Here is a 20,147-nt window from a genome sequence, read left to right as displayed (position 1 = left end):
ATATTTTTGAATTCATTAAGGACAGTCTTTATTAAGAAAAAAGTTGCCAAAGATCTCAGACACTGAGGTGTGTAAACAATTGACCACTACCTAGATATATTCTTATATCAAATTAGATATACCATTATTTCTGAGGTTTGCCATAGAGTTGTACTCAAATCTCAATTTTCCTATGATGGTTCCTTTGAAAGTCTTGTTCTAAATGATTAAGGCTGGAAAAAGATTTCCAAATCCTTGTGTTTGAATAGGGACTTACAAATTATAAGAGATCTGTGCATGAGTGTGGGTTGAAACTCTACTACAGGCATTGCACCTCAGGTTTTTTTGTGTTGTGGGGTTTTTTTGGGTTTTGGGGTTTTTTTTACGGAATAAAGTATTTGAGATTATTGAATTAAATTTTATCTTGTGTTTACCTTGCAAGATAAATGAGGAAAGTGTTCTGAGTCTTTGAAGAAACTTCTTAGATTATTGTTAATTTAAGTTTGTTCCAAATATGCTTTAGCAATATCTAAGTAGATAATAGTTTTCTCATTCCAAACACCTTTTTGTATAGACCACTGAAGAGCTACTCGTAGTAATACATTTTATAACACAAATGTGGTATATTCAAAGTGATACCTAGATTGTTAAAAGTAGCACTGTACAATCAAAACTTCTTCCCAATAAAATGGATAATGACGTTGTGTTTAGTTGTAGCTTTGTTAGAACCGGGGCTTTTTGCAAGATGAGCCATGTATTGCCTTTCCTGCTGATTTGTATTTGCATAGATTAGCTCAGTTTTGTTATTAATTGTATATAAACTACTGAACAGATGTGTGCACACATACACTTATTTATTTTGCTGACAATTCCTTGCACTGCTCTCTAGTTTTGGCATATTTGGCTCTTCAGAACTGGTGTCATTTGGTTCCATCCAGAGTCTAAACTGGATTGGCAGGCAGTTAATCTATTATGTGATAACCTGCTTAATGAAGTCAATGAATGTCCTAATGTAATTTTTTAAATAATATTGGTTGTATAATTTTATTTAAGCTATCATTAGTAGTCATGAATCCTTGCAGTCATCTTAACTGATGTACTCTTAACTTCTTTCTCTCTAGGCAGAACTGGTGAAAGGGAATCTGCAAAGTGTTGGGCTCACGCTCCGCCTTGTGCAGTCCAAGGAAGAAGATGCAGGGCACGTTGTCATTGAAACTGTGACTCCAAACTCACCTGCTGCAGCTGCTGATCTACAGAGAGGAGACAGACTTCTAGCAATTGGCAGTGAGTAACATGTCAGCTTTCAAAATAAGTGTCATCTTGCATACTAGGAGGACATGTCTGCATACGGTTCAACTAGACTGCCTTTTGCAACAACTACAGTTATGCCTGGCACTCATAATAAATACATAAATGTGTTTTTTTACGGCCACTTAAGGTTATCATTCACTTTATTCTTTTTTTTTGCATATTTATTTACTCTTTGCTAGGTAAAAGCCAAAATAAAGTTGAATAAACATTTGAATGTAGTTACATTTTAACTGCTGTAATAGTGATGCTGTGAGGTTTTCTACTTAGTTTCTTCCAGTGATGTTATAAAATGTGCTTAGTTTACAAGGAAAACCATAACATTTTACATCCTAGGCCTGCATACTCAGCTTTGAACCTAAAGGTACTAAATGGAGTATGGAACAAGTAGCATAAACATGTTTTTGACTAACAGAGTAATTGCCTGAAATGCCAAAATGTCTTAAGATCTGCTGAGTATTTGATAGTATTTTTATACTTTTAGTATCAATTTTTGTCAGCTCTGACATGTGGGAGCCTAATTATTATTTAGAAATCTATTCTGAAGTTCTCATATTTGAAGACTTTGTCCAAATTATAACTGGCAGATAAGTGCTGCATTGAGGCAAAAGTTACTCTTGACTTTTGTAGTGGAGGGCACTGTATTTTGGTGGTGTTTTTTTTTTTTTTAATAAAGATTCTATTGAAATGCCTGGGCATTATGAAGTGGATTGATACTAGTTTATATTCTACAGTTTTAAATTAGACCATCTCCAGATATAGCTTGAATGCTTCTGTTGTATATGGACCCTGTCACCAACAGAGAACTAGATCATAATCATAAACCATAATCAGAAACTGATCCTGGAAATCTTACTGCTTTAAACTTGAGAACTGGAGGGGACCTACAGAATATGGCAGTGGACAGAAGGACATATAAAACATTAACAAGAACTGTGGGTAGCCAACTTAGTGGAAGCAGCAGATAAGATCCTGTTTATCATCATTAAGAAATAATGCAATATTTTCTATTCTACTGGATGTTGTGGGACTAAATAAAACATTACAGAGTAGGAATCATAAGTAGCTTAGTTTGAGCTTGTTTGGGCTTGTATACTGTCCAGGGATTTATAAAGACTAAAAAGGAGTGGGAGTATCACTATATATTAATAACATTTTAGAAGTAAATGTAGGTACCACTGATAAAATAGAGTGTAAACTGAAATCACTCTAGGGGAAAAACGGTAAAAGAAATTCTGTTAGGGTTATATTGAGAATTTGGAGATTATCTCCGTCATGTCATTGGTAGAGAAAGAAATGCAGAAAGAACTGCATAATTATGAGCTATATATAGTATCCCAGATATCCCTGCATGTGACAGCACACATGCTTCTTCTCCAAACATTAACCGTATAAATAAGAGGTAAAGTAATTTTATATTTGGTTCTGTTAAGTCATTAAGAAACTGTAAAAGAGTTAGTGTGGTAAAATACTATGAAGGTAGAACTTTATAAAGTTATGACATGAACTACTTAAACTCCCTGCTAGCACAGTTGCATTAATTTTTATTTTTTTTTTTAAGTTTTTACCTGAGGTTTTACAGACCAGACCTTAATCACTACAATGAGTTATTGTGATTAGGTACTGCCTAAATCCCCATTGCGTTGCTCCAGTGTTTTAAAAGGGTTTTGATTTGCTTCAAACAGGCAATTGATGATTGCTCTAGAACAAGGGAAAAGTAATTTTTACATGACCCCCTGCATGACTTTGTTTGGACTATGTGCTCATTAAGGTATTTTAGCGTGCATATAATTTGTCGAATCTTACCACAGGTTGGAGATACTGTCAGATGGCTCTGAAAGTTCTGATACGGGAGATGATTCAGTTCACTGTTCAGCCACACTGCAAATGTAGCATCACGCCTATATTTTGTTAACGTATTGGAACTATTTTCTTTGTTAGCCTTCTTCTGTTTTAATTATAGCTGTATTTAAAGATGCCCATCTCTTTTGAATCCTTTGTTACATGCCTGCTGCTGAAAAGCCCAAACTTGCAATAAGATCAAGGTTAAAAATGCTAGCATATAAAATCAGCATTACTCTACAAGATTACAGGATTAATAACGGACAGCAAACTGGAGTATTTATGTCAGTATCTTTTCCAGCTCCTGAAGTGATATATTTCTATGAATAAAATGGGAAGGATCTATCTGTTACATTTCAATTAAGTCAGTTATGACAGAAGAGCTTCCTCTGTTAGTGAGCAACAGTATTATTACCACTATTAAAGATCTAAATGTTTGTTGACTGGTTTTGGCCATTTAGATTCTTATCATAATTAACACTTAACAATTTTTGGTTTTTTTTAATAGGTGTTAAAATCACATCAACTGTCCAAGTGTTGAAGCTTATTAGACAGGCTGGGGACAGAGTTTTAGTCTTTTATGAAAGGCCTGTTGGGTATAATCAGCATGGTTCAGCGCTGCAGGATGGATTTGGACAACTGGAAGACACTGCTTTCTTGACACAGCCAGAAGATGACCAAGCTAGTTTATCAGCTGATGTTGATAACAGAGATTTTGATTCAGAATTTGAGGACTTAGCTTGTGAATCATCTGACCAAAAAGAAGATCTGCCAACAACTCCGAGTCCCAAACGTTCAGTAGTAATACTTGCTGCTAAACCACTTGGAACTATATCACCGATTCTGAATCGAAAACTACATTTAGGAAGCTATCAGACAACATCAAAAACGCAACAAAAAGATGGAGCTAAAGTGGCAATGCCCAAAACTATGGAGGGTTCAGATGCATCACAGCTATCGGGTAAACAATCACAAGGATCCAGTATTAAGCCTCCTGTGCCACCTAGGCCACAAAGTAAGCCTATTTTGCCTACTAGTGAGACTCAAAATCTGTTAGAAACTGGAGGTGTGTCTTCTGAAAAACCAGAGAGGCCACCTCCACCTACAAATAATGGAGATAAATGTACAGAGAAGGTAGTAAAGAATAATGATCAAATAGAAGACCCAGTGGTATCAAAAGTAATAACAGCACCAAAACAAGATACATTAAAAGATGGACTTTCAGAAAATGCACGTAGTTACAAAGATAGTGGAGATGATCATCAAACATGGGAATCGCCAGAAATTCCTTATAAAATCCGTCAAGGCCGATGGCCAAGGACGAGAACATCCTCCTGTCTATTTGAAGTAGAAGGATACCATAAGTACCTTAATGTTGCACTGTGGTGCAGAGACCCTTTCAAAGCAGGTGGTTTTATCTGCTTAGGATATGCAAGCATAAAACTTGAAGAAATTGCTTTAGATTGTATAGCTACATCCTCAATGGAATATATTAGAACATTTAAACTGGATGCTCCTACACCTAAAGCAGCAGTCACTAGAACAGCATTGCGGAATTTGACAACCCATAAGGGATTCAATGAAAAATTTTGTTATGGCGATGTGACTTTACATTTCAAATATTTAAAAGAAGGTGAAATAGACGATTCAAACTTTCTTCTGGAGAAGGAAAGGGAATGCCACTTGGAAGAGGAAGCTCGTGCGCTTCAGAAAGAGGATCCTTACTTGGGACAAATTGTTCTTACAGAGAACAAGCATAACTTTCAAGATACTCAGTTTCAGAATCCAACTTGGTGTGATTACTGCAAAAAGAAAGTATGGACTAAAGCAGCTTCGCAGTGCATGCTCTGTGCTTATGTTTGCCATAAAAAATGTCAAGAAAAATGTCTAGCTGAGACACCCTTTTGTGTAGGAGCCGAGAAGCGACTTGATCGAACTGTGGGAGGTTGTAGAGCAGAAGGACAGGAAGCTCCCCAAGCTGCATCCTCTCGCGTTGATTCAGAATCTAAATCTGTTAACAGAACTACAGGTTTGACCAGGCATATCATCAATACAAGCACCCGTTTGTTAAACCTTCGTCAAGTCCCCAAAGCTCGCCTTTCTGAGCAAGGAACAGAGGTGGTAGAACCTTCACCAAAGCACACACCAAACACTTCTGATAATGAAAGCAGCGATACTGAAATCAGTGGGCCAAGCAGTCCTTCAAAACGTGCAGCAGGTACTGGGATAAAGTTGGTCCGAAAGGAGGGTGGTCTAGACGACAGTGTCTTCATTGCCGTTAAAGAAATTGGGCGTGATCTCTATAGAAGTTTACCCACAGAGGAGCGTTTTCAGAAATTAGAATTTATGTTGGATAAGCTGCAGAATGAAATAGACCAGGAGCTGGAAAATAATAATTCACTCGTTAAAGAAGAAAAAGAGACAACCGATGCAAGGAAAAAAGCCTTGATTTCTGCTGCGCTGGCTAAGTCGGGTGAAAGACTGCAGGCCCTTACGCTGCTGATGATCCACTACAGAGCAGGCATTGAGGATATAGAGTCTTTGGAGAACATGTCAATAGAGCGGCAGTCCAAAAGAGTGACTAAAGATTCAGAGGAACCCAATATAGCAGAAGAAATGGATAACGAAGATGTCAGTCTGACAGAGGCTCCAACATTCAACATCATATCAGAAGAACCAGTTGATCCACCTCAATCAGTAGACTGATATTTACGTATTTAGCCTTTGAAGGAATGGACTAAAAGAATACTTTGCACTTAATTACAAACACACACCAATTAAATTAAAACACTGGTATAATGTACATGTCCTGCTTCTCCACAGTTGTTTGCCTGTGTAAGAGTACAGCTGATAATGGTTCTCCAGCTACGGCACCATCGTTTTGTTAAACTGGCTGGTTAAAACTACATTTGGGGGTTTATATTGGAAATTTATTTTTAATAACTTATTTTTATTTTTTCTAATTATGTAACCTTACCATTTCACATTAATGTGTGTGGTGTCCTTAATGTATTACTTGCCCTCCCCTGCCCCCCCCTTCTTTTTCTTTTCTTTTTTTTTTTTGAGCTAGTGTTTTCAACAGGAAACTGACAGGGTTTTCAAAATGTTTAGTTTCCATTGTATGATGAAAAAATAAGCTTGTTGCATGCCTAAGCTGATGACTGACACAGAAGTCACTGAGGGACCAGGCTTTAAAACGTTGATCACAGTTTTATTGTACATCTTCTAGGTAGTTGTGTATTTTTTTTTTGCCAAACATATCATGAAAGCAAACAAAAGTCTTTCATTTTGTCTGTTATTAGTATATACTAAAGTTAATATTGCATATCATTTGTTTTCCTTATTTTTAAGTACAGGAACTTTTCATAGTTTGTAATTAACATGAAATACAGTAATGCTAAAAAAAAAGTCATCCTTAGAACTTTGGGCTATTGTATCCTGATTGAATAATACTAGATATCAAAGTACATACCAGTATCTTGTAATAATTTTAATTGGGCATATTTTTGAGATGAGGCTGGTTGCCTTCTAGAACAAAATTATATGTTTAACTATTGTTGTATTATCTGATAACCTGATAAAGGAAAATTGTTCTTCACAAGAGTTGGAGGTTTCATTGCATTCTGTGAAAAAGCATGTAATGATGGTTTAAGTAATTTAAAAAAAAAAAAATTTTGCTGCAGACTTTATCATTTCAGAAAACTTAAGGTACAAAATACTTTACGAAATAGCTAAATATGTTCTCTCAACACTTTTGAGTAATCATATAGTGGTAAGTTGCATTCAGCTTCTCAGGCAGAAGAGAGTCTGAGCAGAATTATCACCTTTGTCCGAATAATGTCCTATAGTGTATATAACATGTTTTATTTGAGTCAAAATAAGTGAGTTCAGTAGAGATGAGCAAGAATTTCAGCCAGCAGCTTTTGAAAAGAACTATCTGGTCTTGTGCTACGTGTAAACTGTGCATCTTGGCATCACCTGGCTAAGGCCGTTCTTATTTATTTCCTGTAAACATGTCTTTGTTTCATCTTCTGTGTATAGAAATGCCGTATAAAATATCATCTTTATTTTAGGTACTGTGTTAGGTACTGGTATCATTATCACTGTTATCACTGGTAGTAGGAAAAAAAAAAACGCCTTTGTCGAATCTAAGACGGTGAAATAACCGATTTAATTTTTCAGGCAGTCTGTAATGTACCTCTCCATTAAATTTGCTTCTCAGTTATTTTGTGGTGGGAAAAATTAAGAAGCAATGGTTTTCACAGGTGGAAGAGCATACTTGTACTTCTAAAAAAAACCAAACGGTTACTTCCACTCATGCAACTACTTGCACTTCTTTGTGAGTTCTGGGCAGTTGATACTTATCTAGTTGATGTATGGAAAACACTATCCATGCTAAAACAGGCATGTGACACACCTGAAATTAAGCTTCAGCAAATAATCGCACAAAATTAGCTTCCCTTATTGACTAAAACTTATTTAACCTATACTTGCTTGAGATGCGTATTAAGACTTCCCCACTCCATTTTCTCAGTGGCTTACCATTGGTGGTGATCTGCATTCAATCTCCATCAGTGTTTGCTCTTATGGACTACTATAGAGGTTTTCAAATGTATCCAAGTACTTCATTTAAACCCTGGTACACATGAAGGAGCTGTGAAAACAATGCAAATACTGATTTCAAAAACACATTCGTGGTTTTAAATTGACTTGTGTGATACAGTGGGTAAGAAAAGCTGGATATAGTTTTCCTCGTATAGTATTGCTAATGATGATTGTAAGAGATAAATTAAACGTAGTGCAATATTTTTAAATATACCGAATGGGAAAAGGGCAAAATAGTTGTATTTTAGTGATAAGAAGGAAAACATAAATTCCTACCTGGCATTAATTACAATAAACGGTGAGTCTTGAGGGGAAAATTGTAATACTACATTCCTGATGTAATCTTTGCTTCATGCTTGATTGTAAATAGCTGAAAATAAAGAATACCACAGAAAACAAGAATATCTTGACTTAATGATATCTGAATAGGTGGCAGCTGCACACATTTGCAGAAGATCTGCCTAATATGATTTTGTTGGCTATTATTTTATCATGAGAATAAGCTTTAATAAAATAGTTTTGCTAAATTATCAACTTCTTTGCATTGTGTTAATGTTTTTTAAACACTTGTATTGCAGTAGTTCACCATCTAAAGCCACTCCTTAAAGGAAAGATCTTTGGGAGAAAAACACACATTTTGCATTAAATAAAACTGCTGATTGCTGGATTAATTGGGCTTTTATGCATTCTTTCTATCTGCATATGAATTTATTTTTATTTACACAGTTTAATAGTAAACAGAGATTTCTTTTGAAAAGGTGATTCCAGCTGATTCTTTGTGTGGCTAGAGAATCTTAGAAAAAGGTAAGGATATTTGCGGGTCTTTTATAAGACCTCCAGGCACTGCAGAAATTACAACTGAATGGCAGTATTGGTGATAGTGACTACCACCAAAGTTACATTGGGGGAAAAAAGGGTCTGAGAAAAATTCTTCTGGCTTGCCCTGTCCTTCAGAAAATGTTGAGGGATAATAACCAAACAAATCTTTACTGTTTACTAGCTCATTTTTTCTAATCAGTTTTTCCTTGTAATTTCCCTATCCTTGGCATTTTTCCTTCAACTTCGAAATAAAGTATGTATGGAAGTTTACAGCTACAGGGGAGGACTAAGTAGTAGAAGCAAATGAACTAAGTGACTTTATCACACTTAAGTTGACACAGATCACAATACACAAAATATGAAAGAACCCAAATTATTCCAGGACAGAATGTATTTTCTGTGACTAAAGTTACTTCCTGACTGTCAGCAAAAAAGGTTTGATTACTTACTCCTCCAAAAATACAAAATGCAGAACAACTCCTAAATATCTGTTTTTAGGGGAAAAGGTGGCATAGAAAGCCCAAACGTGGTTGTCCGTGTGCCTCTTAATTCTGTCTTTCTCTAACTTCGGGTGGACCAGGAGTGGAGCAAAAGCCCGGGGGAGCCAGGCTGAGCTGTGGGGGTCTGCTGAGCAAACCATGGTAAGATGCTGGTCTGTGAGGAATGTGATCAAATAATCTGGCCTTGGGCCTCCTTCTCGTACTCGTTCTGCATTGCAGATTAATGAGAGCTCTTCCTTAATTTTGATGTGCTTGCAAGTACAAAACCAAGTCATGAAGTAAGCCATTCTATGCTTTTAAAAAAAAAAAAAAGTCAGTTGCTATGTTTGCCTTACTTTTATGCTTGTGAATTTAAGCAATACATTGGTTACTCTAGCTGGCAAATAAGTGAACATGTCCTGTGATAATTTAGAATTCTAACATTGGTATATTAGTTTCAAATTTAATTGGATTAGCAATTTGATGTTGATCAAAAGAGTTCAGTGAAGCTAAGTAAAATAACTTATACGGGGGCAAAGTTTCAAGTATCCAAATGATGTACAACATTAAAATCTGAACTTAATGTAAATAACCGTCAACCCGCACAACTGTTACTTATTCAATGGCAGTGAAGTAGTCAACACATGACGGAATCTTGGTTTATGCTGTATTAATGTCTCTCTCCAAACACCTGTCAGCTTTGAAGGAAGGATTTCCATCTGTTACATACTCAAAAGAATGCAATTGAAAATACACCACTACAAAAATCGGTAAGTGGATTTTTCAAATCAACCATAGGACGTATTGCTTGGCCTTCCGCACCATTTAAGCCTCTTACGATGTTTTCTCAGAATCCTCACCCTTATTTAAAGAACATACAGGGATGTCCCCTGGTACTGCACATTTTGGCCTTATCGATTTCCCAAAAGGTTAAATCTCAGACCAGCAGCCACGTGACAGAATGATTGTAGAAGCTATCGCAGTTACTTAAAGAAGTTGCATCTATTTGTAACCTGGAGTGAAAATGTTTGTCCTGAGTTACAAACGGACCAGAAATGAGGAGTGCTTTCCCACACCCCGAAATACTTGTTGGCTTTTTCCCCATGCCCCTAGTATACAGTAAAACACAATGCAGAAGGCAAATCACGAGGGGAATGACTTTTTTTTTATTATTTTTACTTTATTACAATAGATCATGTACTTCTTTCAGATAACTTTATTTTAACATGATCTGAATGTATAATTATTGACAAAGCAATACTTGAAGTTTGATCCACTATTTTTTATATTTTCTGACCATAGTATATACGCTTTACAAAACTATATGTAAACATAGTATCTATGCTGCAGTACATAAAACATTTGCAATTACATGAAAGAAGGCACAAAGATTTTAATTTTACAAATGAAAAGATACAACACAGTTGATAAGGATGTCGGGATTGGTTTAAAATGCTTTCTTTCAAAGTCTGATTTTTCTCAGTGCAGATAGGAACTGCCTCATACAGTCCTTTACCTGTGTTAGACTCTGTCCCCAAATGTTAAGAGATAGTGGCAACAAACTGGTCATTTTTTTCATTATTTTTAGCAAAGGTGATATTTTAGCTCATTTTTAAAAAATAAATGTATATTGAACTTCTAGCTGTGTATGCAAATGCATGTAAAAGTTTTTTTGTTTGAACTGCTTAAGTTATCAGCTTAACTTTCAGTACATGCTAAGACTAAATACTGTGATACTGCAGCTTTTCTTAACCAAGTCATTTAAGATGCATCTAAAATAAAGTTATGTTAAAAATAAAAGGTTCAAAAGATAGAAATATAAAAAGTATCTTCATGCCATCCTTATTCCCTTTAAGGGAAAGAAACGGTGCACGTTCATACCTACATGTTTACCCAGTGTTGTGTGTTTCAGGAGCTTGATATAACTAATTAAAACTTCATTAAATAGTACTGACTAACAGCAATACACTCATCTGTTTAAAACACTATTTTCCCCAGCATTCCATGAGTGACTCAATGAGAGCTCATTTTTTTAAATTGGCAAAGAAGTTGTGCCTTTTATTTTATGACCTAACATTGATCAAAAAAGTGGTAACGATGTCCACACTCTGAATTCCAGCCTTCAGCTCCTCTCAATGTACTTACACTGGTACAGTTTAAAAGGAGGCAAATTGGATAGGTTTTCTTTGAGCTTTGCCTTTGCTTTTTTTTTTTTTTTTTCCCCTTCCAGTTAGGTAAGAAAGACCCAAGCTCTTGACAGTAACTCGTAACTCCAAACAAAATATGAAATACTGTATGTCAATGAGTTGACTTTAAAAAACAAATAGTTAAAACTGACATGTTTATACAGATTTGTACTACACATTTAATAAAAAATATAGTGTAATATTCAATAAAATTAAATACACAAAATAAAGATTAGCACTATACAAATCCTCTATAAAAGCTTCCCCCCCCCCCCCCCCCCCCCCCATAAGGCAGTTAGCAGTCTGCTTTATAACCATGGGCGATGGATAATATACCTTTGGCTTTTTTGACCATTTCACTATTAAACGTACAGTACAACTAAAACCTATTTCTGGATGAGATGTTTCACATGAAACACTGCATTTTGTACACCAAAATATGTTATATGGCTTTTCATGTTATTCATCACTTTCGTATTCTTCTTCATCACCTATGGGGTAGGACTGGATGTTGTTCTGGGTGTACATTTTTGTTTTCACGGGACAATTGTGATCCATGAGTATTGCCTAAAAGAAAACGGAATATGAATATTAGCACTTCTGCTTAGTGTCCAGGTGAGGTCCGTGGCTGACCCCACGACACAGCCATCCGCCTACATCCACCACTCGGGGATTCACTTCTCCTCCCTGAAAGTAGAACCCAAACTGATTTCATTTGGAGTAAATGAAGCCCATAGGTCTGTGTGAGGTGGGATCTTGGCCCCCAAGACATCACCAGCACATTTCTATTACCTTGCTGGAACCAGTATTTAATCCACAGGCTTAAACTGAAATACCTCTACCTGCTCTCCAGTTACAGTAACTTACCTCTCCTGTATTTTATCTCCATCTATTAAAAGCCAGATGAACAAGCAAGAAGAGTCCTCCTGCTCAAGGTGAGTCTCCCTTACTAGCTTTGCTTTTCCCACCCCTTTCTGCGGAGCTCCAGAACAGCACAACATTCTCTGCTGAGAGTTGTCGTCCAAATACTGAGACCTGACATCCACAGCGAGCTAAAAGTGATCATCATAGTTGGAGGCCAGCTGCAATATTACATGCTTTGGGATGAATTTTTCCTAGGGCACTTGGAGTCTGTACTTGGAGCGGTTGCATAGTGTGTTTCATGTTGAATGTAATTGCTTGTTTTTTAGTAAATTGCGCAAAGAGCACAAAGTAGGGACCCTCCTTTTGACTCTTTTCAAACCCAAAAGAGATGGCACAACAGTTCACTGCCACAAGCCACTGTGGGCATAGGAGTCACTTTGCATTTAAAGGTATGGGGGGGGGGGGGCAGACAGTGGAAGGTGTTTAAGCCATGGGGAGAGATTCTGACCCTGCAGTGATTACTGTGTTACAGGTAAAACCCTGGCAGTGACCAGGGAAGCACACGATAAACTGTGTATACCTCTAGCAAACAACAGCTTTTGGGTTTTTTCTTTCTTTCTGGTCCTCTGCCTTAGTCAACATTAAAAAAAAAAAATAAAATAAAAATCAGTGCAGTCTGCAAAGGTCATGACAAGGGATTAACTGGAGTCTCTGGGATTCTGCAGTCCAAATATGTGCAAAACAAAAGGTCTCTGGTCTCACATATGAACCTATTTTGGCAAGATTCATTTTTCCACCTTCTGTTCTGCTCATGTCAGCACAAAGCACGAGCAGCACACGCAGCAGGTTCTGTCCTTACCTTGCAGAGATGTGGTACTGCGTAGTAAGACCACGGCAGTGCAAAATTACATTTTCTTTTCACCCGAATAAACAACTAGCAACTACATTTTGGGCCCCAGACAACCTTGTTCAGCATGAGCAAGGATGGAGCGCTGGCTGGGCTAGGCCTACATCCCCTAAGTGGTGACACATGTTGCAGCAGAGATTGGTACTTGTTTTCCAAGATTTCCCCAGCCCTGGAATCACAATAGGGATTGGTCTGCTTACTGACTGCACTGCCTTGTAATTCCTTCGGGATCTTCCCATCTTCTTGCTGAGCAGAGGAAACCTAGTGAGCAAAGCAATGGATCCTCTCCTGCAGCAAGATGCCTTTTGAACCTGATCTGGTATAAATCCGTAGGAACAGCCAGTCTTGCAACAGCAGCGTAGGGGAGCAGATAAAGGCTGTTATATGAAAGGGCAAATTGAGCTACAGAAATGGGAAAGGAAAGGAGAACAGTATAGGAGGAGAAAGGAAGGAAAAAAGGACTACTACAACCAAAGCAGGAATCTTTTTTTGGTTTGGGGGTTGGGTTTTTTTGCGTGACAGGCTAAGCAAACAGTGTGCAATAGGAGTGAAGGAGTGAAACTTTCCTGCAGGCACATTTGTGAGTGTCCTGGGGCAGAATCCTTGGAATCAATAGAACTCCTCACTCCAGGTCTTGTGGAAACTAGATTTTTACATATACTTACCAAATGTGAACATCAATGGGGAAGAAGTCTGTTAAAGGCTGTTAATCAGTGTCACTTTGGACTTAGGTCTCTTAGCCCCTGATTTTAGGGATGTATCACAAGACATTCACCTGCTCCGAGGCTCGTCCCTAGATACACACTGTGGGCTGCAGGGGATTGCGCAAATGCTGATTTGGCAAAGCATCGTTCTTCTTACACACCACACAGTGGCTGGGGAGCACTGACTGCTCTAGAAAATGAAGTCATTGGCAAAGTTACATTGAAAAAAGAGTCAGGATAAGGCCTTTGGTATAGATAGGATAAGAGAAGCTATGAATTTGTAAGGGCAAGCGATCTGTGTGGAGGGAGAAGAAAAAAAAACATGATGCAAAATATACTGTAGAGGACCATGGGGAAAAAAAAACCAGGTTGAGGCACACAAAGGAATAAAACAAAATTGGTCAATACATTTCTGGTGCTTCAAGGAAAACACAAATGCCTTTTATACTGACTCCACCATAGGGGACGCTGTTGCAGATTAATGTCTGCTGCACCCTGTTTTGTGATAATCAAATTTGTGACTTTGTAACATGTAACTAATAAAGAGCTTTTCTTTATACATCTTGGACATAAAAGGAAGGGGGAGTTCATTCCAAAGACGATGCATGAGGGTGGAATAAACTGGGCTGGTCCCTTTTTGGGGAAATTGGAGGCAAAGATGCAGAAATAAGTTATCATTTGTTTCACTGAAATATAACCAAACCCAAAAGAAAGAAGCTGTGTTATGCTTACCATTTTCTCCTCTTTGGCAGGTGGACTTCGAAGGAAAAAGCACAGGGGAGCGAAGAGGATGTCCACAATCCCTATAATTGTCATGAGCCATGGAAATCCAATGGCTTTTGCAATGGCACCACCAGCAGAGGGACCTTGTAGAAATAAAAACCCTTTTCTGAAGATCGTTCGGACACAAAATTTGCAGCAGTCACTTTAAACAACAGTAATTTTATATACAAAACTCCCGCTTTACAAATTGATTTGAGGAATGTAAAGACATGTTTGTAATTATAACATAAGCCTTTCCTGGCTCCGTACTCCACATTCATTGAAGAAATTAGAGATGCTCCTGGAGCATCTGAATCGTGCACTCAAGGAGGCTGGGGGTCAGTGGGGAGTTATTCCCCTCGCAGACTATTAGGAGCACAGCTGTGGCATTAGTTTTAAACGTTCCAAGGCCTCTTTCCTAGGGATATCCTATTTGTGCTCAGTGCCCGATACCTTCAAGCCTCTTACAGCTAATGAAGCCGAGCACGGCATCACGGCGGAGGAGGGGAGCAGATGCCAAACACAATTCCCTCTGCTTTGATTTCCTGCAGAAAATACGAACCCCTGCTCATAAAGCCTGTGAACGTCACTGGGCTTCACGCCTGGCATCGTAGCATATTCTTTTTTCTTACCTGTGCATTATAGGCAGGAAAAGGCTGGACTTACCTATGGCGAAGCCCATGCAAAAGGCAACATCAGCTATTGCGTACACGCTACCATAGACTGATACATGACGCAGATCTACGAGGTAGCCCATAATTGGCATCATGGAGGAGTCCACCATTCCTGGTTGTGAGGGAAGGAAACATATTTCAGGAAAATACTGCCTTTTTTTTTTTTTTTTTTCTTTTAATGTCTTGGTCAATTATGTGCTAAAAAGGGATGCAAAAGCAACTAAAAGGATGCTTACTCTTCAATAAGCAGAAGATTTGTGTAAAAATAGACTGTATTATCTGTGCTTTTTATGGTCTTTACTGTGTCCGAGTCATGTAAGGACACGCATAGACATGTACCTGTGACCCTTGTTAGAGAACAAGAGAGATGCGAGCTCAGAGCATATCAACCACTTCCCAGCAACTGTCCGTGCAAAGGCTATCTCACATTACCAGCCAAGTAGCTTTCATTTAGGGGAAAGTTACTTTGTATGAACTTACACTTACTGTAGGCCTAAAAGATTGCATTAGCCTCCAGTTAACCAAAATTATTACAGTGGTTTTAACACGTCTTTTGAGCCACGCTTTCATTGCTAGCAAGAAACAGCACAAGACAGCTGATGAAACTGCTGAGATACCGGAGGATTTGTAGTTGTGCCTGTAACTTCTTTCCTAACCACACATCCCTTGTGTGTGAAGATGCTCCAGAACATTTGCTGACCAGCCAAGTGCTAAAACCCAAGCCGTGGTCTCCACTCCAGCCTGACTGCGTGGCCCAGCATAAGCAAAGTTCACACATATTACTTGGAAGAAGCGTACATGCGCATGGGCTTGGGAACTCCTGTTTGATGAACAAAAATTTAAGCCTGTTTTTTCTTTTTTCTATGAAAATGTCTATATAAATTCTTTTCCACAACAGGAAAGACCGTGGGTTTTGGGCAGCGCATTGCTTTATTTATGAAAACAAGGTATAAATTCGTGGACAGTTTGAAAGATCTGTTTAGGTCAATGGAGCAATTCTGGACAGACTTTAGAATCCAGCTTGTCTAACAGCACCCTGGTTCAAAGTGCCTGTGCACCGTCCTTCAAGCCTTCTGCCTTTACCTACCAGTTTGGGCCACAGCTCAGGCTTCACCACGGTCAGATCAGAATGACAACAAAAGTAATTTTCCATGTAACTTCATATAAAATCATTTTTGAATAACCAACAGACTGTAGGAAGTCGTCGTAATTTTCTTACCAATGGCAAATCCAACTCCAAAATTTGGTGCTATGAGCCCATAAATGTTTTTAGCAAATGGTACCTACAAAGGAAATTTCAGACAGTTAATTAAGTCACCCTGCACATGCTAATGAGGTTAGGTTGTTTTTTTCCTAAGATAAATTCTCAGAGTAGTTATGGCACGCTTGGTACTTATGTGCAACTTAGAGTTTGATCCTTGTTCTGGGCTACTGTTTCAGACAACTGTGCCATTAAACCACTGACACACTGTTACGAGCAAGAATAAACTGTTGAGTGACAGCTCAAAAAAAAGGGATGATCATCCTCCTCCTTTCAGAGCCAGTCTTCTTTCAAAATAATTGAAGCATTGAAATTTGAAAGCACTCAAAGCTCTGATCTAGAACCTATTAACTACACATTGTTTAATAACGTATTTATAAAGCAGAAACTTCAGCAAAATTTCATGGGGAAAACACATATCTGAAGATGAAGACACAAACATTCAGGTGGTTTGAAAGATACACGAACTTCTACTTACGCATAAAATACTTATTCCCACGATTAGCATCCCGAGTAAAGCACAAAGCCACCTATCAAAGAAGAAACGTCACTCAGGGATCGGTGCTACTGAGATGTTAGAGCTGATCTTGAATATTTCAAAGTCGCGTATGAAGTGCGAGTCACATAACTGAAGTAGCAACATGTTCAAAAAAAGCAATCTTGCTACTTTAGAACAAACTTTAATAATTTCCAACATCAAAAAACTGCCCCAGGAAACACTGGAAACGGTACATGAACCAACTGGAAGATTATTAGTATTTTTAAATTAAGCATACCTTCCCATTTTGTGTGCGAGTATCCCAAAAAGATTAGTCCCAATGAGATAAGAGATACTAGCTGGAATAAAAGCGACGCCTGAAAAATATGAATGAGATGTTTTATCAGCAATGATTTTAGTGAAGTGTTAGAAGAAACTAATAAATTCCAGACACTGCAATTTTGATTTGAAGGTATCTAACAGACTCTTTGTGCATAGCACCCCCCCTCCCCTCCCCCCCAAAAAATAATGATAATAAAAAAAATAAAAAAAATCAAATATCCGGTTTGTTGCAGCCTTCTCATGAAATCTAAGGACATCATCTATGAAATGCAGGAGTGATGCAACGCCTTTGAAAAGAGATTTTCAGCATCAGCTGCAAGAACTGGTATGGGAGAGGGGATGGAACAACAAAGAGCAAAAAGTTCATCTCTAACTCCAATAAGCTTTGGGATAGGTCAAGGCAGGCAACTCTTTTGCGGTTGCATGGCTTATGGACCATATGCTCAGCACATGCAGCAAGCCCAGGACGCTCAGGGTGGGTGAATCCCTCCCTGGAGGAGTGGGCAGCAGGACTGCTCCTGCGGCTTTGCAAGTCACAGTCCCCCTGCAAGCCCGTGAATGCTGTGAGGCTTTGCATTAAGGGGAGTTTGTAATGCTGCAATATGGTCCTTGGTCAAGCAGCGACCAAAGCCAAGTATATGTCAATAATGTAAAGGTGAAGAAACCTTAAAATCACGGGTTTGAAATTATTTAGCCAATATATTTCCAGTGAAATTTAATTTTAAAAAATTAGTTACTGGTTCAAATTTTAAAAACCCCTAATTATATGTAATGACTTGCAGATAATGGCACCCAAGCATTCCTTCAGAGCCTGATGGGAGGGTACCCAAACCCTCCCATCTCCCCCACGTCCACCTAGAAAAACATACTGTAGGGACCAGCAATTTTTTCTAGTCTGGAGGTTTCCACAGCAGCGGCTGTAGCTGGAGTAGATGCTGGCTGCACGGTGGCCAGAAATATCTCTGGTTTAAAAGCCAATTACAGGCTGCACTTGAGAATTCATCCTCTCCCTACAGGTAAGTCACAGGGCAGGACCCAGCCGGAGGGGAAGTGTCAAAGGAAGCCACTGCCTTGCAGAAGAAATGTTAATAAATATTAGAATGTGCTACTGCCTTGGCTGCCGCTGTCTGGAAAGCACCAGGGAGGGTGATGCAGGCGTGTGAGAGAGCAGGGACTGCCCTTGAGGAGAAGGCATTTTATGAAAAATATCCGAGAGGCAAAGAAACAGGGCGGCTGTGCCTGATGCTGGATCCCTGGGCAATGGTCTTGAATGGTTCATGTGCCTTGGAAGTAATAACACTGTATTTTTCTGTTGTTCCCGCTGAGTTTTGCGTTTTCTTAAGAAAAATTAAACCGGGAAACCTGACAAAACTGGGTAAGTCTGACAAAATAGCGCACGCCATGACAAGCCTTCCGTTTGGTCACTGTTAAATCAGGTAGTACAGATTTAGACAGCAGCCGTGACATTACAGTGCACAATCAAACCATTTCTTTTAAGTGTATATGCTCCTCATCTTTCACCAAGGCAACATAGATTTTCTCATTTCCTGCCTATCCATCTTCCTTCCTATCTCTCTGATATTCATAAGAAAAAAAAAAATAAAAAAAAAATCAAGAAGTAATTTTTAGCACAGCAATATCCTGTGATTAAAATCCCTGTGGGTTACAATGGTGATACCAGGGAAATATTTTCACCTGTGTAACCGCAACTACTTTTGTATTACTTGGAGCTAGCATTTTATACCAAATGCTCACATATAGCAGACGTTGACAACTGTCAAAAAAACCCAAAACTGCAAAGGCTCGTTAAGTAAGACTTGCAGGTTGGTGTGTAAGCTGTGGTATACTGAAGCAGAACCATCATTTTCTAAATAAGCTTTATGCACAGTAACATTAATTGATCAAATCAAGGTTCTTTATGCCTTCTTCAGATCATGCTTCAAACAGCTGGATCTCCAAATTGCATAAGATAATAATTTGCTTAAAACCCTGCAGTTCAAGATATAATTTCAGAGGCTTAAAAAACTTTAATTAATGCTGTCAAATCAGACAAAGCGTAATGGAGTTAATTACTTATATCATTAAGGGGTAAAATTAGTCTTAATTTAGAATGGATATTTTCCTTCTAGGAACTTCTAGTCGATGAAGACATTTGTAAATCTCATTTTCGTTGTACCAGTAATACAAAACTGTAGCGAGAGAGGTAGATAAGTGATCTTTCTTTTTCTTTGTGAGGTTTAAAATATCTAAGTTTGTGTGTTAATTTTGCTATATTACAGGCTAGCAGTCATTACCATGTTCAACAGTACAGGAGCACATTAAGGGCCACCCCACATTAATTAGAACTCAGTTTTGTGCATTCTGTATAATGTAGGAGCACCTACGTTTACACAGAGTAGGGATATTAGTCGGATGCTAGCTGAACATTGTTTTCATGAAGGATTTTTCTTTTTCTTTCAAACGCCATATATTGATATTAAAAGATACCCTCGCAAAATGTCACAGCACAGAACACTTCATTCACTTTATCAGATAGGTATATGTGGTGTTTGTAACGGTAACTCTTTCCTACAAACTACTGAAGAGGGAAACACCAGTCAGATCGATACAGAGGACCAGCACACAAAGGCCAGGCACCCCCCACGCAAGACAATTCGCATCAACCTCCCGCACACAGCCTGACACTGGAAGTTAGTCCATTTTCTCCCCCCTCACACTTCTGCTCACCTCAAAGAGAAAGTAACTGCCCCAACTTTACTCTTTCGTCTGACTTGATACGCGGGACAAGTTCTCGGTCTGCCTGTGGACACTGGTTTCCTGAGGCTGTGTCCCTGTTACAGGTTATAAGATGGTCCAAGTTGGGGCTCTCCTGTTGCTTGCTGTTGAATGGGATGACTAAGTAACCACTGAAAAGTGTCAAATTATCAAATTCAAGGG

General features: G+C 38.4%; 2 protein-coding genes across 6 annotated transcripts in view; one reads left to right on the top strand and one right to left on the bottom strand.

The window, feature by feature from the left end:
• PDZD8 (PDZ domain containing 8) overlaps positions 1-8,264 on the top strand; it is a 67,053-nt gene extending 58,789 nt beyond the window's left edge. Inside the window, exons 4-5 of the mRNA XM_049810453.1 lie at positions 1,101-1,263; positions 3,638-8,264. Coding sequence (XP_049666410.1) covers positions 1,101-1,263; positions 3,638-5,835 — 2,361 coding nt within the window. The 3' untranslated portion in view covers positions 5,836-8,264. The remainder of the gene's footprint in view (positions 1-1,100; positions 1,264-3,637) is intronic.
• A 1,911-nt stretch (positions 8,265-10,175) lies between these two features.
• SLC18A2 (solute carrier family 18 member A2) overlaps positions 10,176-20,147 on the bottom strand; it is a 31,638-nt gene continuing 21,666 nt past the window's right edge. For 2 of the 5 annotated variants that reach the window (XM_049810251.1, XM_049810253.1), the window contains 7 exons: positions 17,167-17,245; positions 16,869-16,920; positions 16,349-16,412; positions 15,122-15,241; positions 14,426-14,559; positions 13,765-13,883; positions 11,672-11,785 (listed from right to left, as the gene is read on the bottom strand). In XM_049810251.1, the coding sequence (XP_049666208.1) occupies positions 11,755-11,785; positions 13,765-13,883; positions 14,426-14,559; positions 15,122-15,241; positions 16,349-16,412; positions 16,869-16,920; positions 17,167-17,245 (599 nt within the window). In that variant the 3' untranslated portion in view covers positions 11,672-11,754. Of the gene's footprint in view, positions 11,786-12,662; positions 13,884-14,425; positions 14,560-15,121; positions 15,242-16,348; positions 16,413-16,868; positions 16,921-17,166; positions 17,246-20,147 lie in introns of all 5 variants that reach the window. The other 3 variants (XM_049810254.1, XM_049810252.1, XR_007507271.1) reach the window with 2 other exon arrangements.

The sequence above is a fragment of the Accipiter gentilis genome, chromosome 9, assembly GCF_929443795.1.
Source record: "Accipiter gentilis chromosome 9, bAccGen1.1, whole genome shotgun sequence".
Lineage (NCBI taxonomy): Eukaryota > Metazoa > Chordata > Aves > Accipitriformes > Accipitridae > Astur > Astur gentilis.
This window is presented reverse-complemented; position numbering and strand designations above follow the sequence as displayed.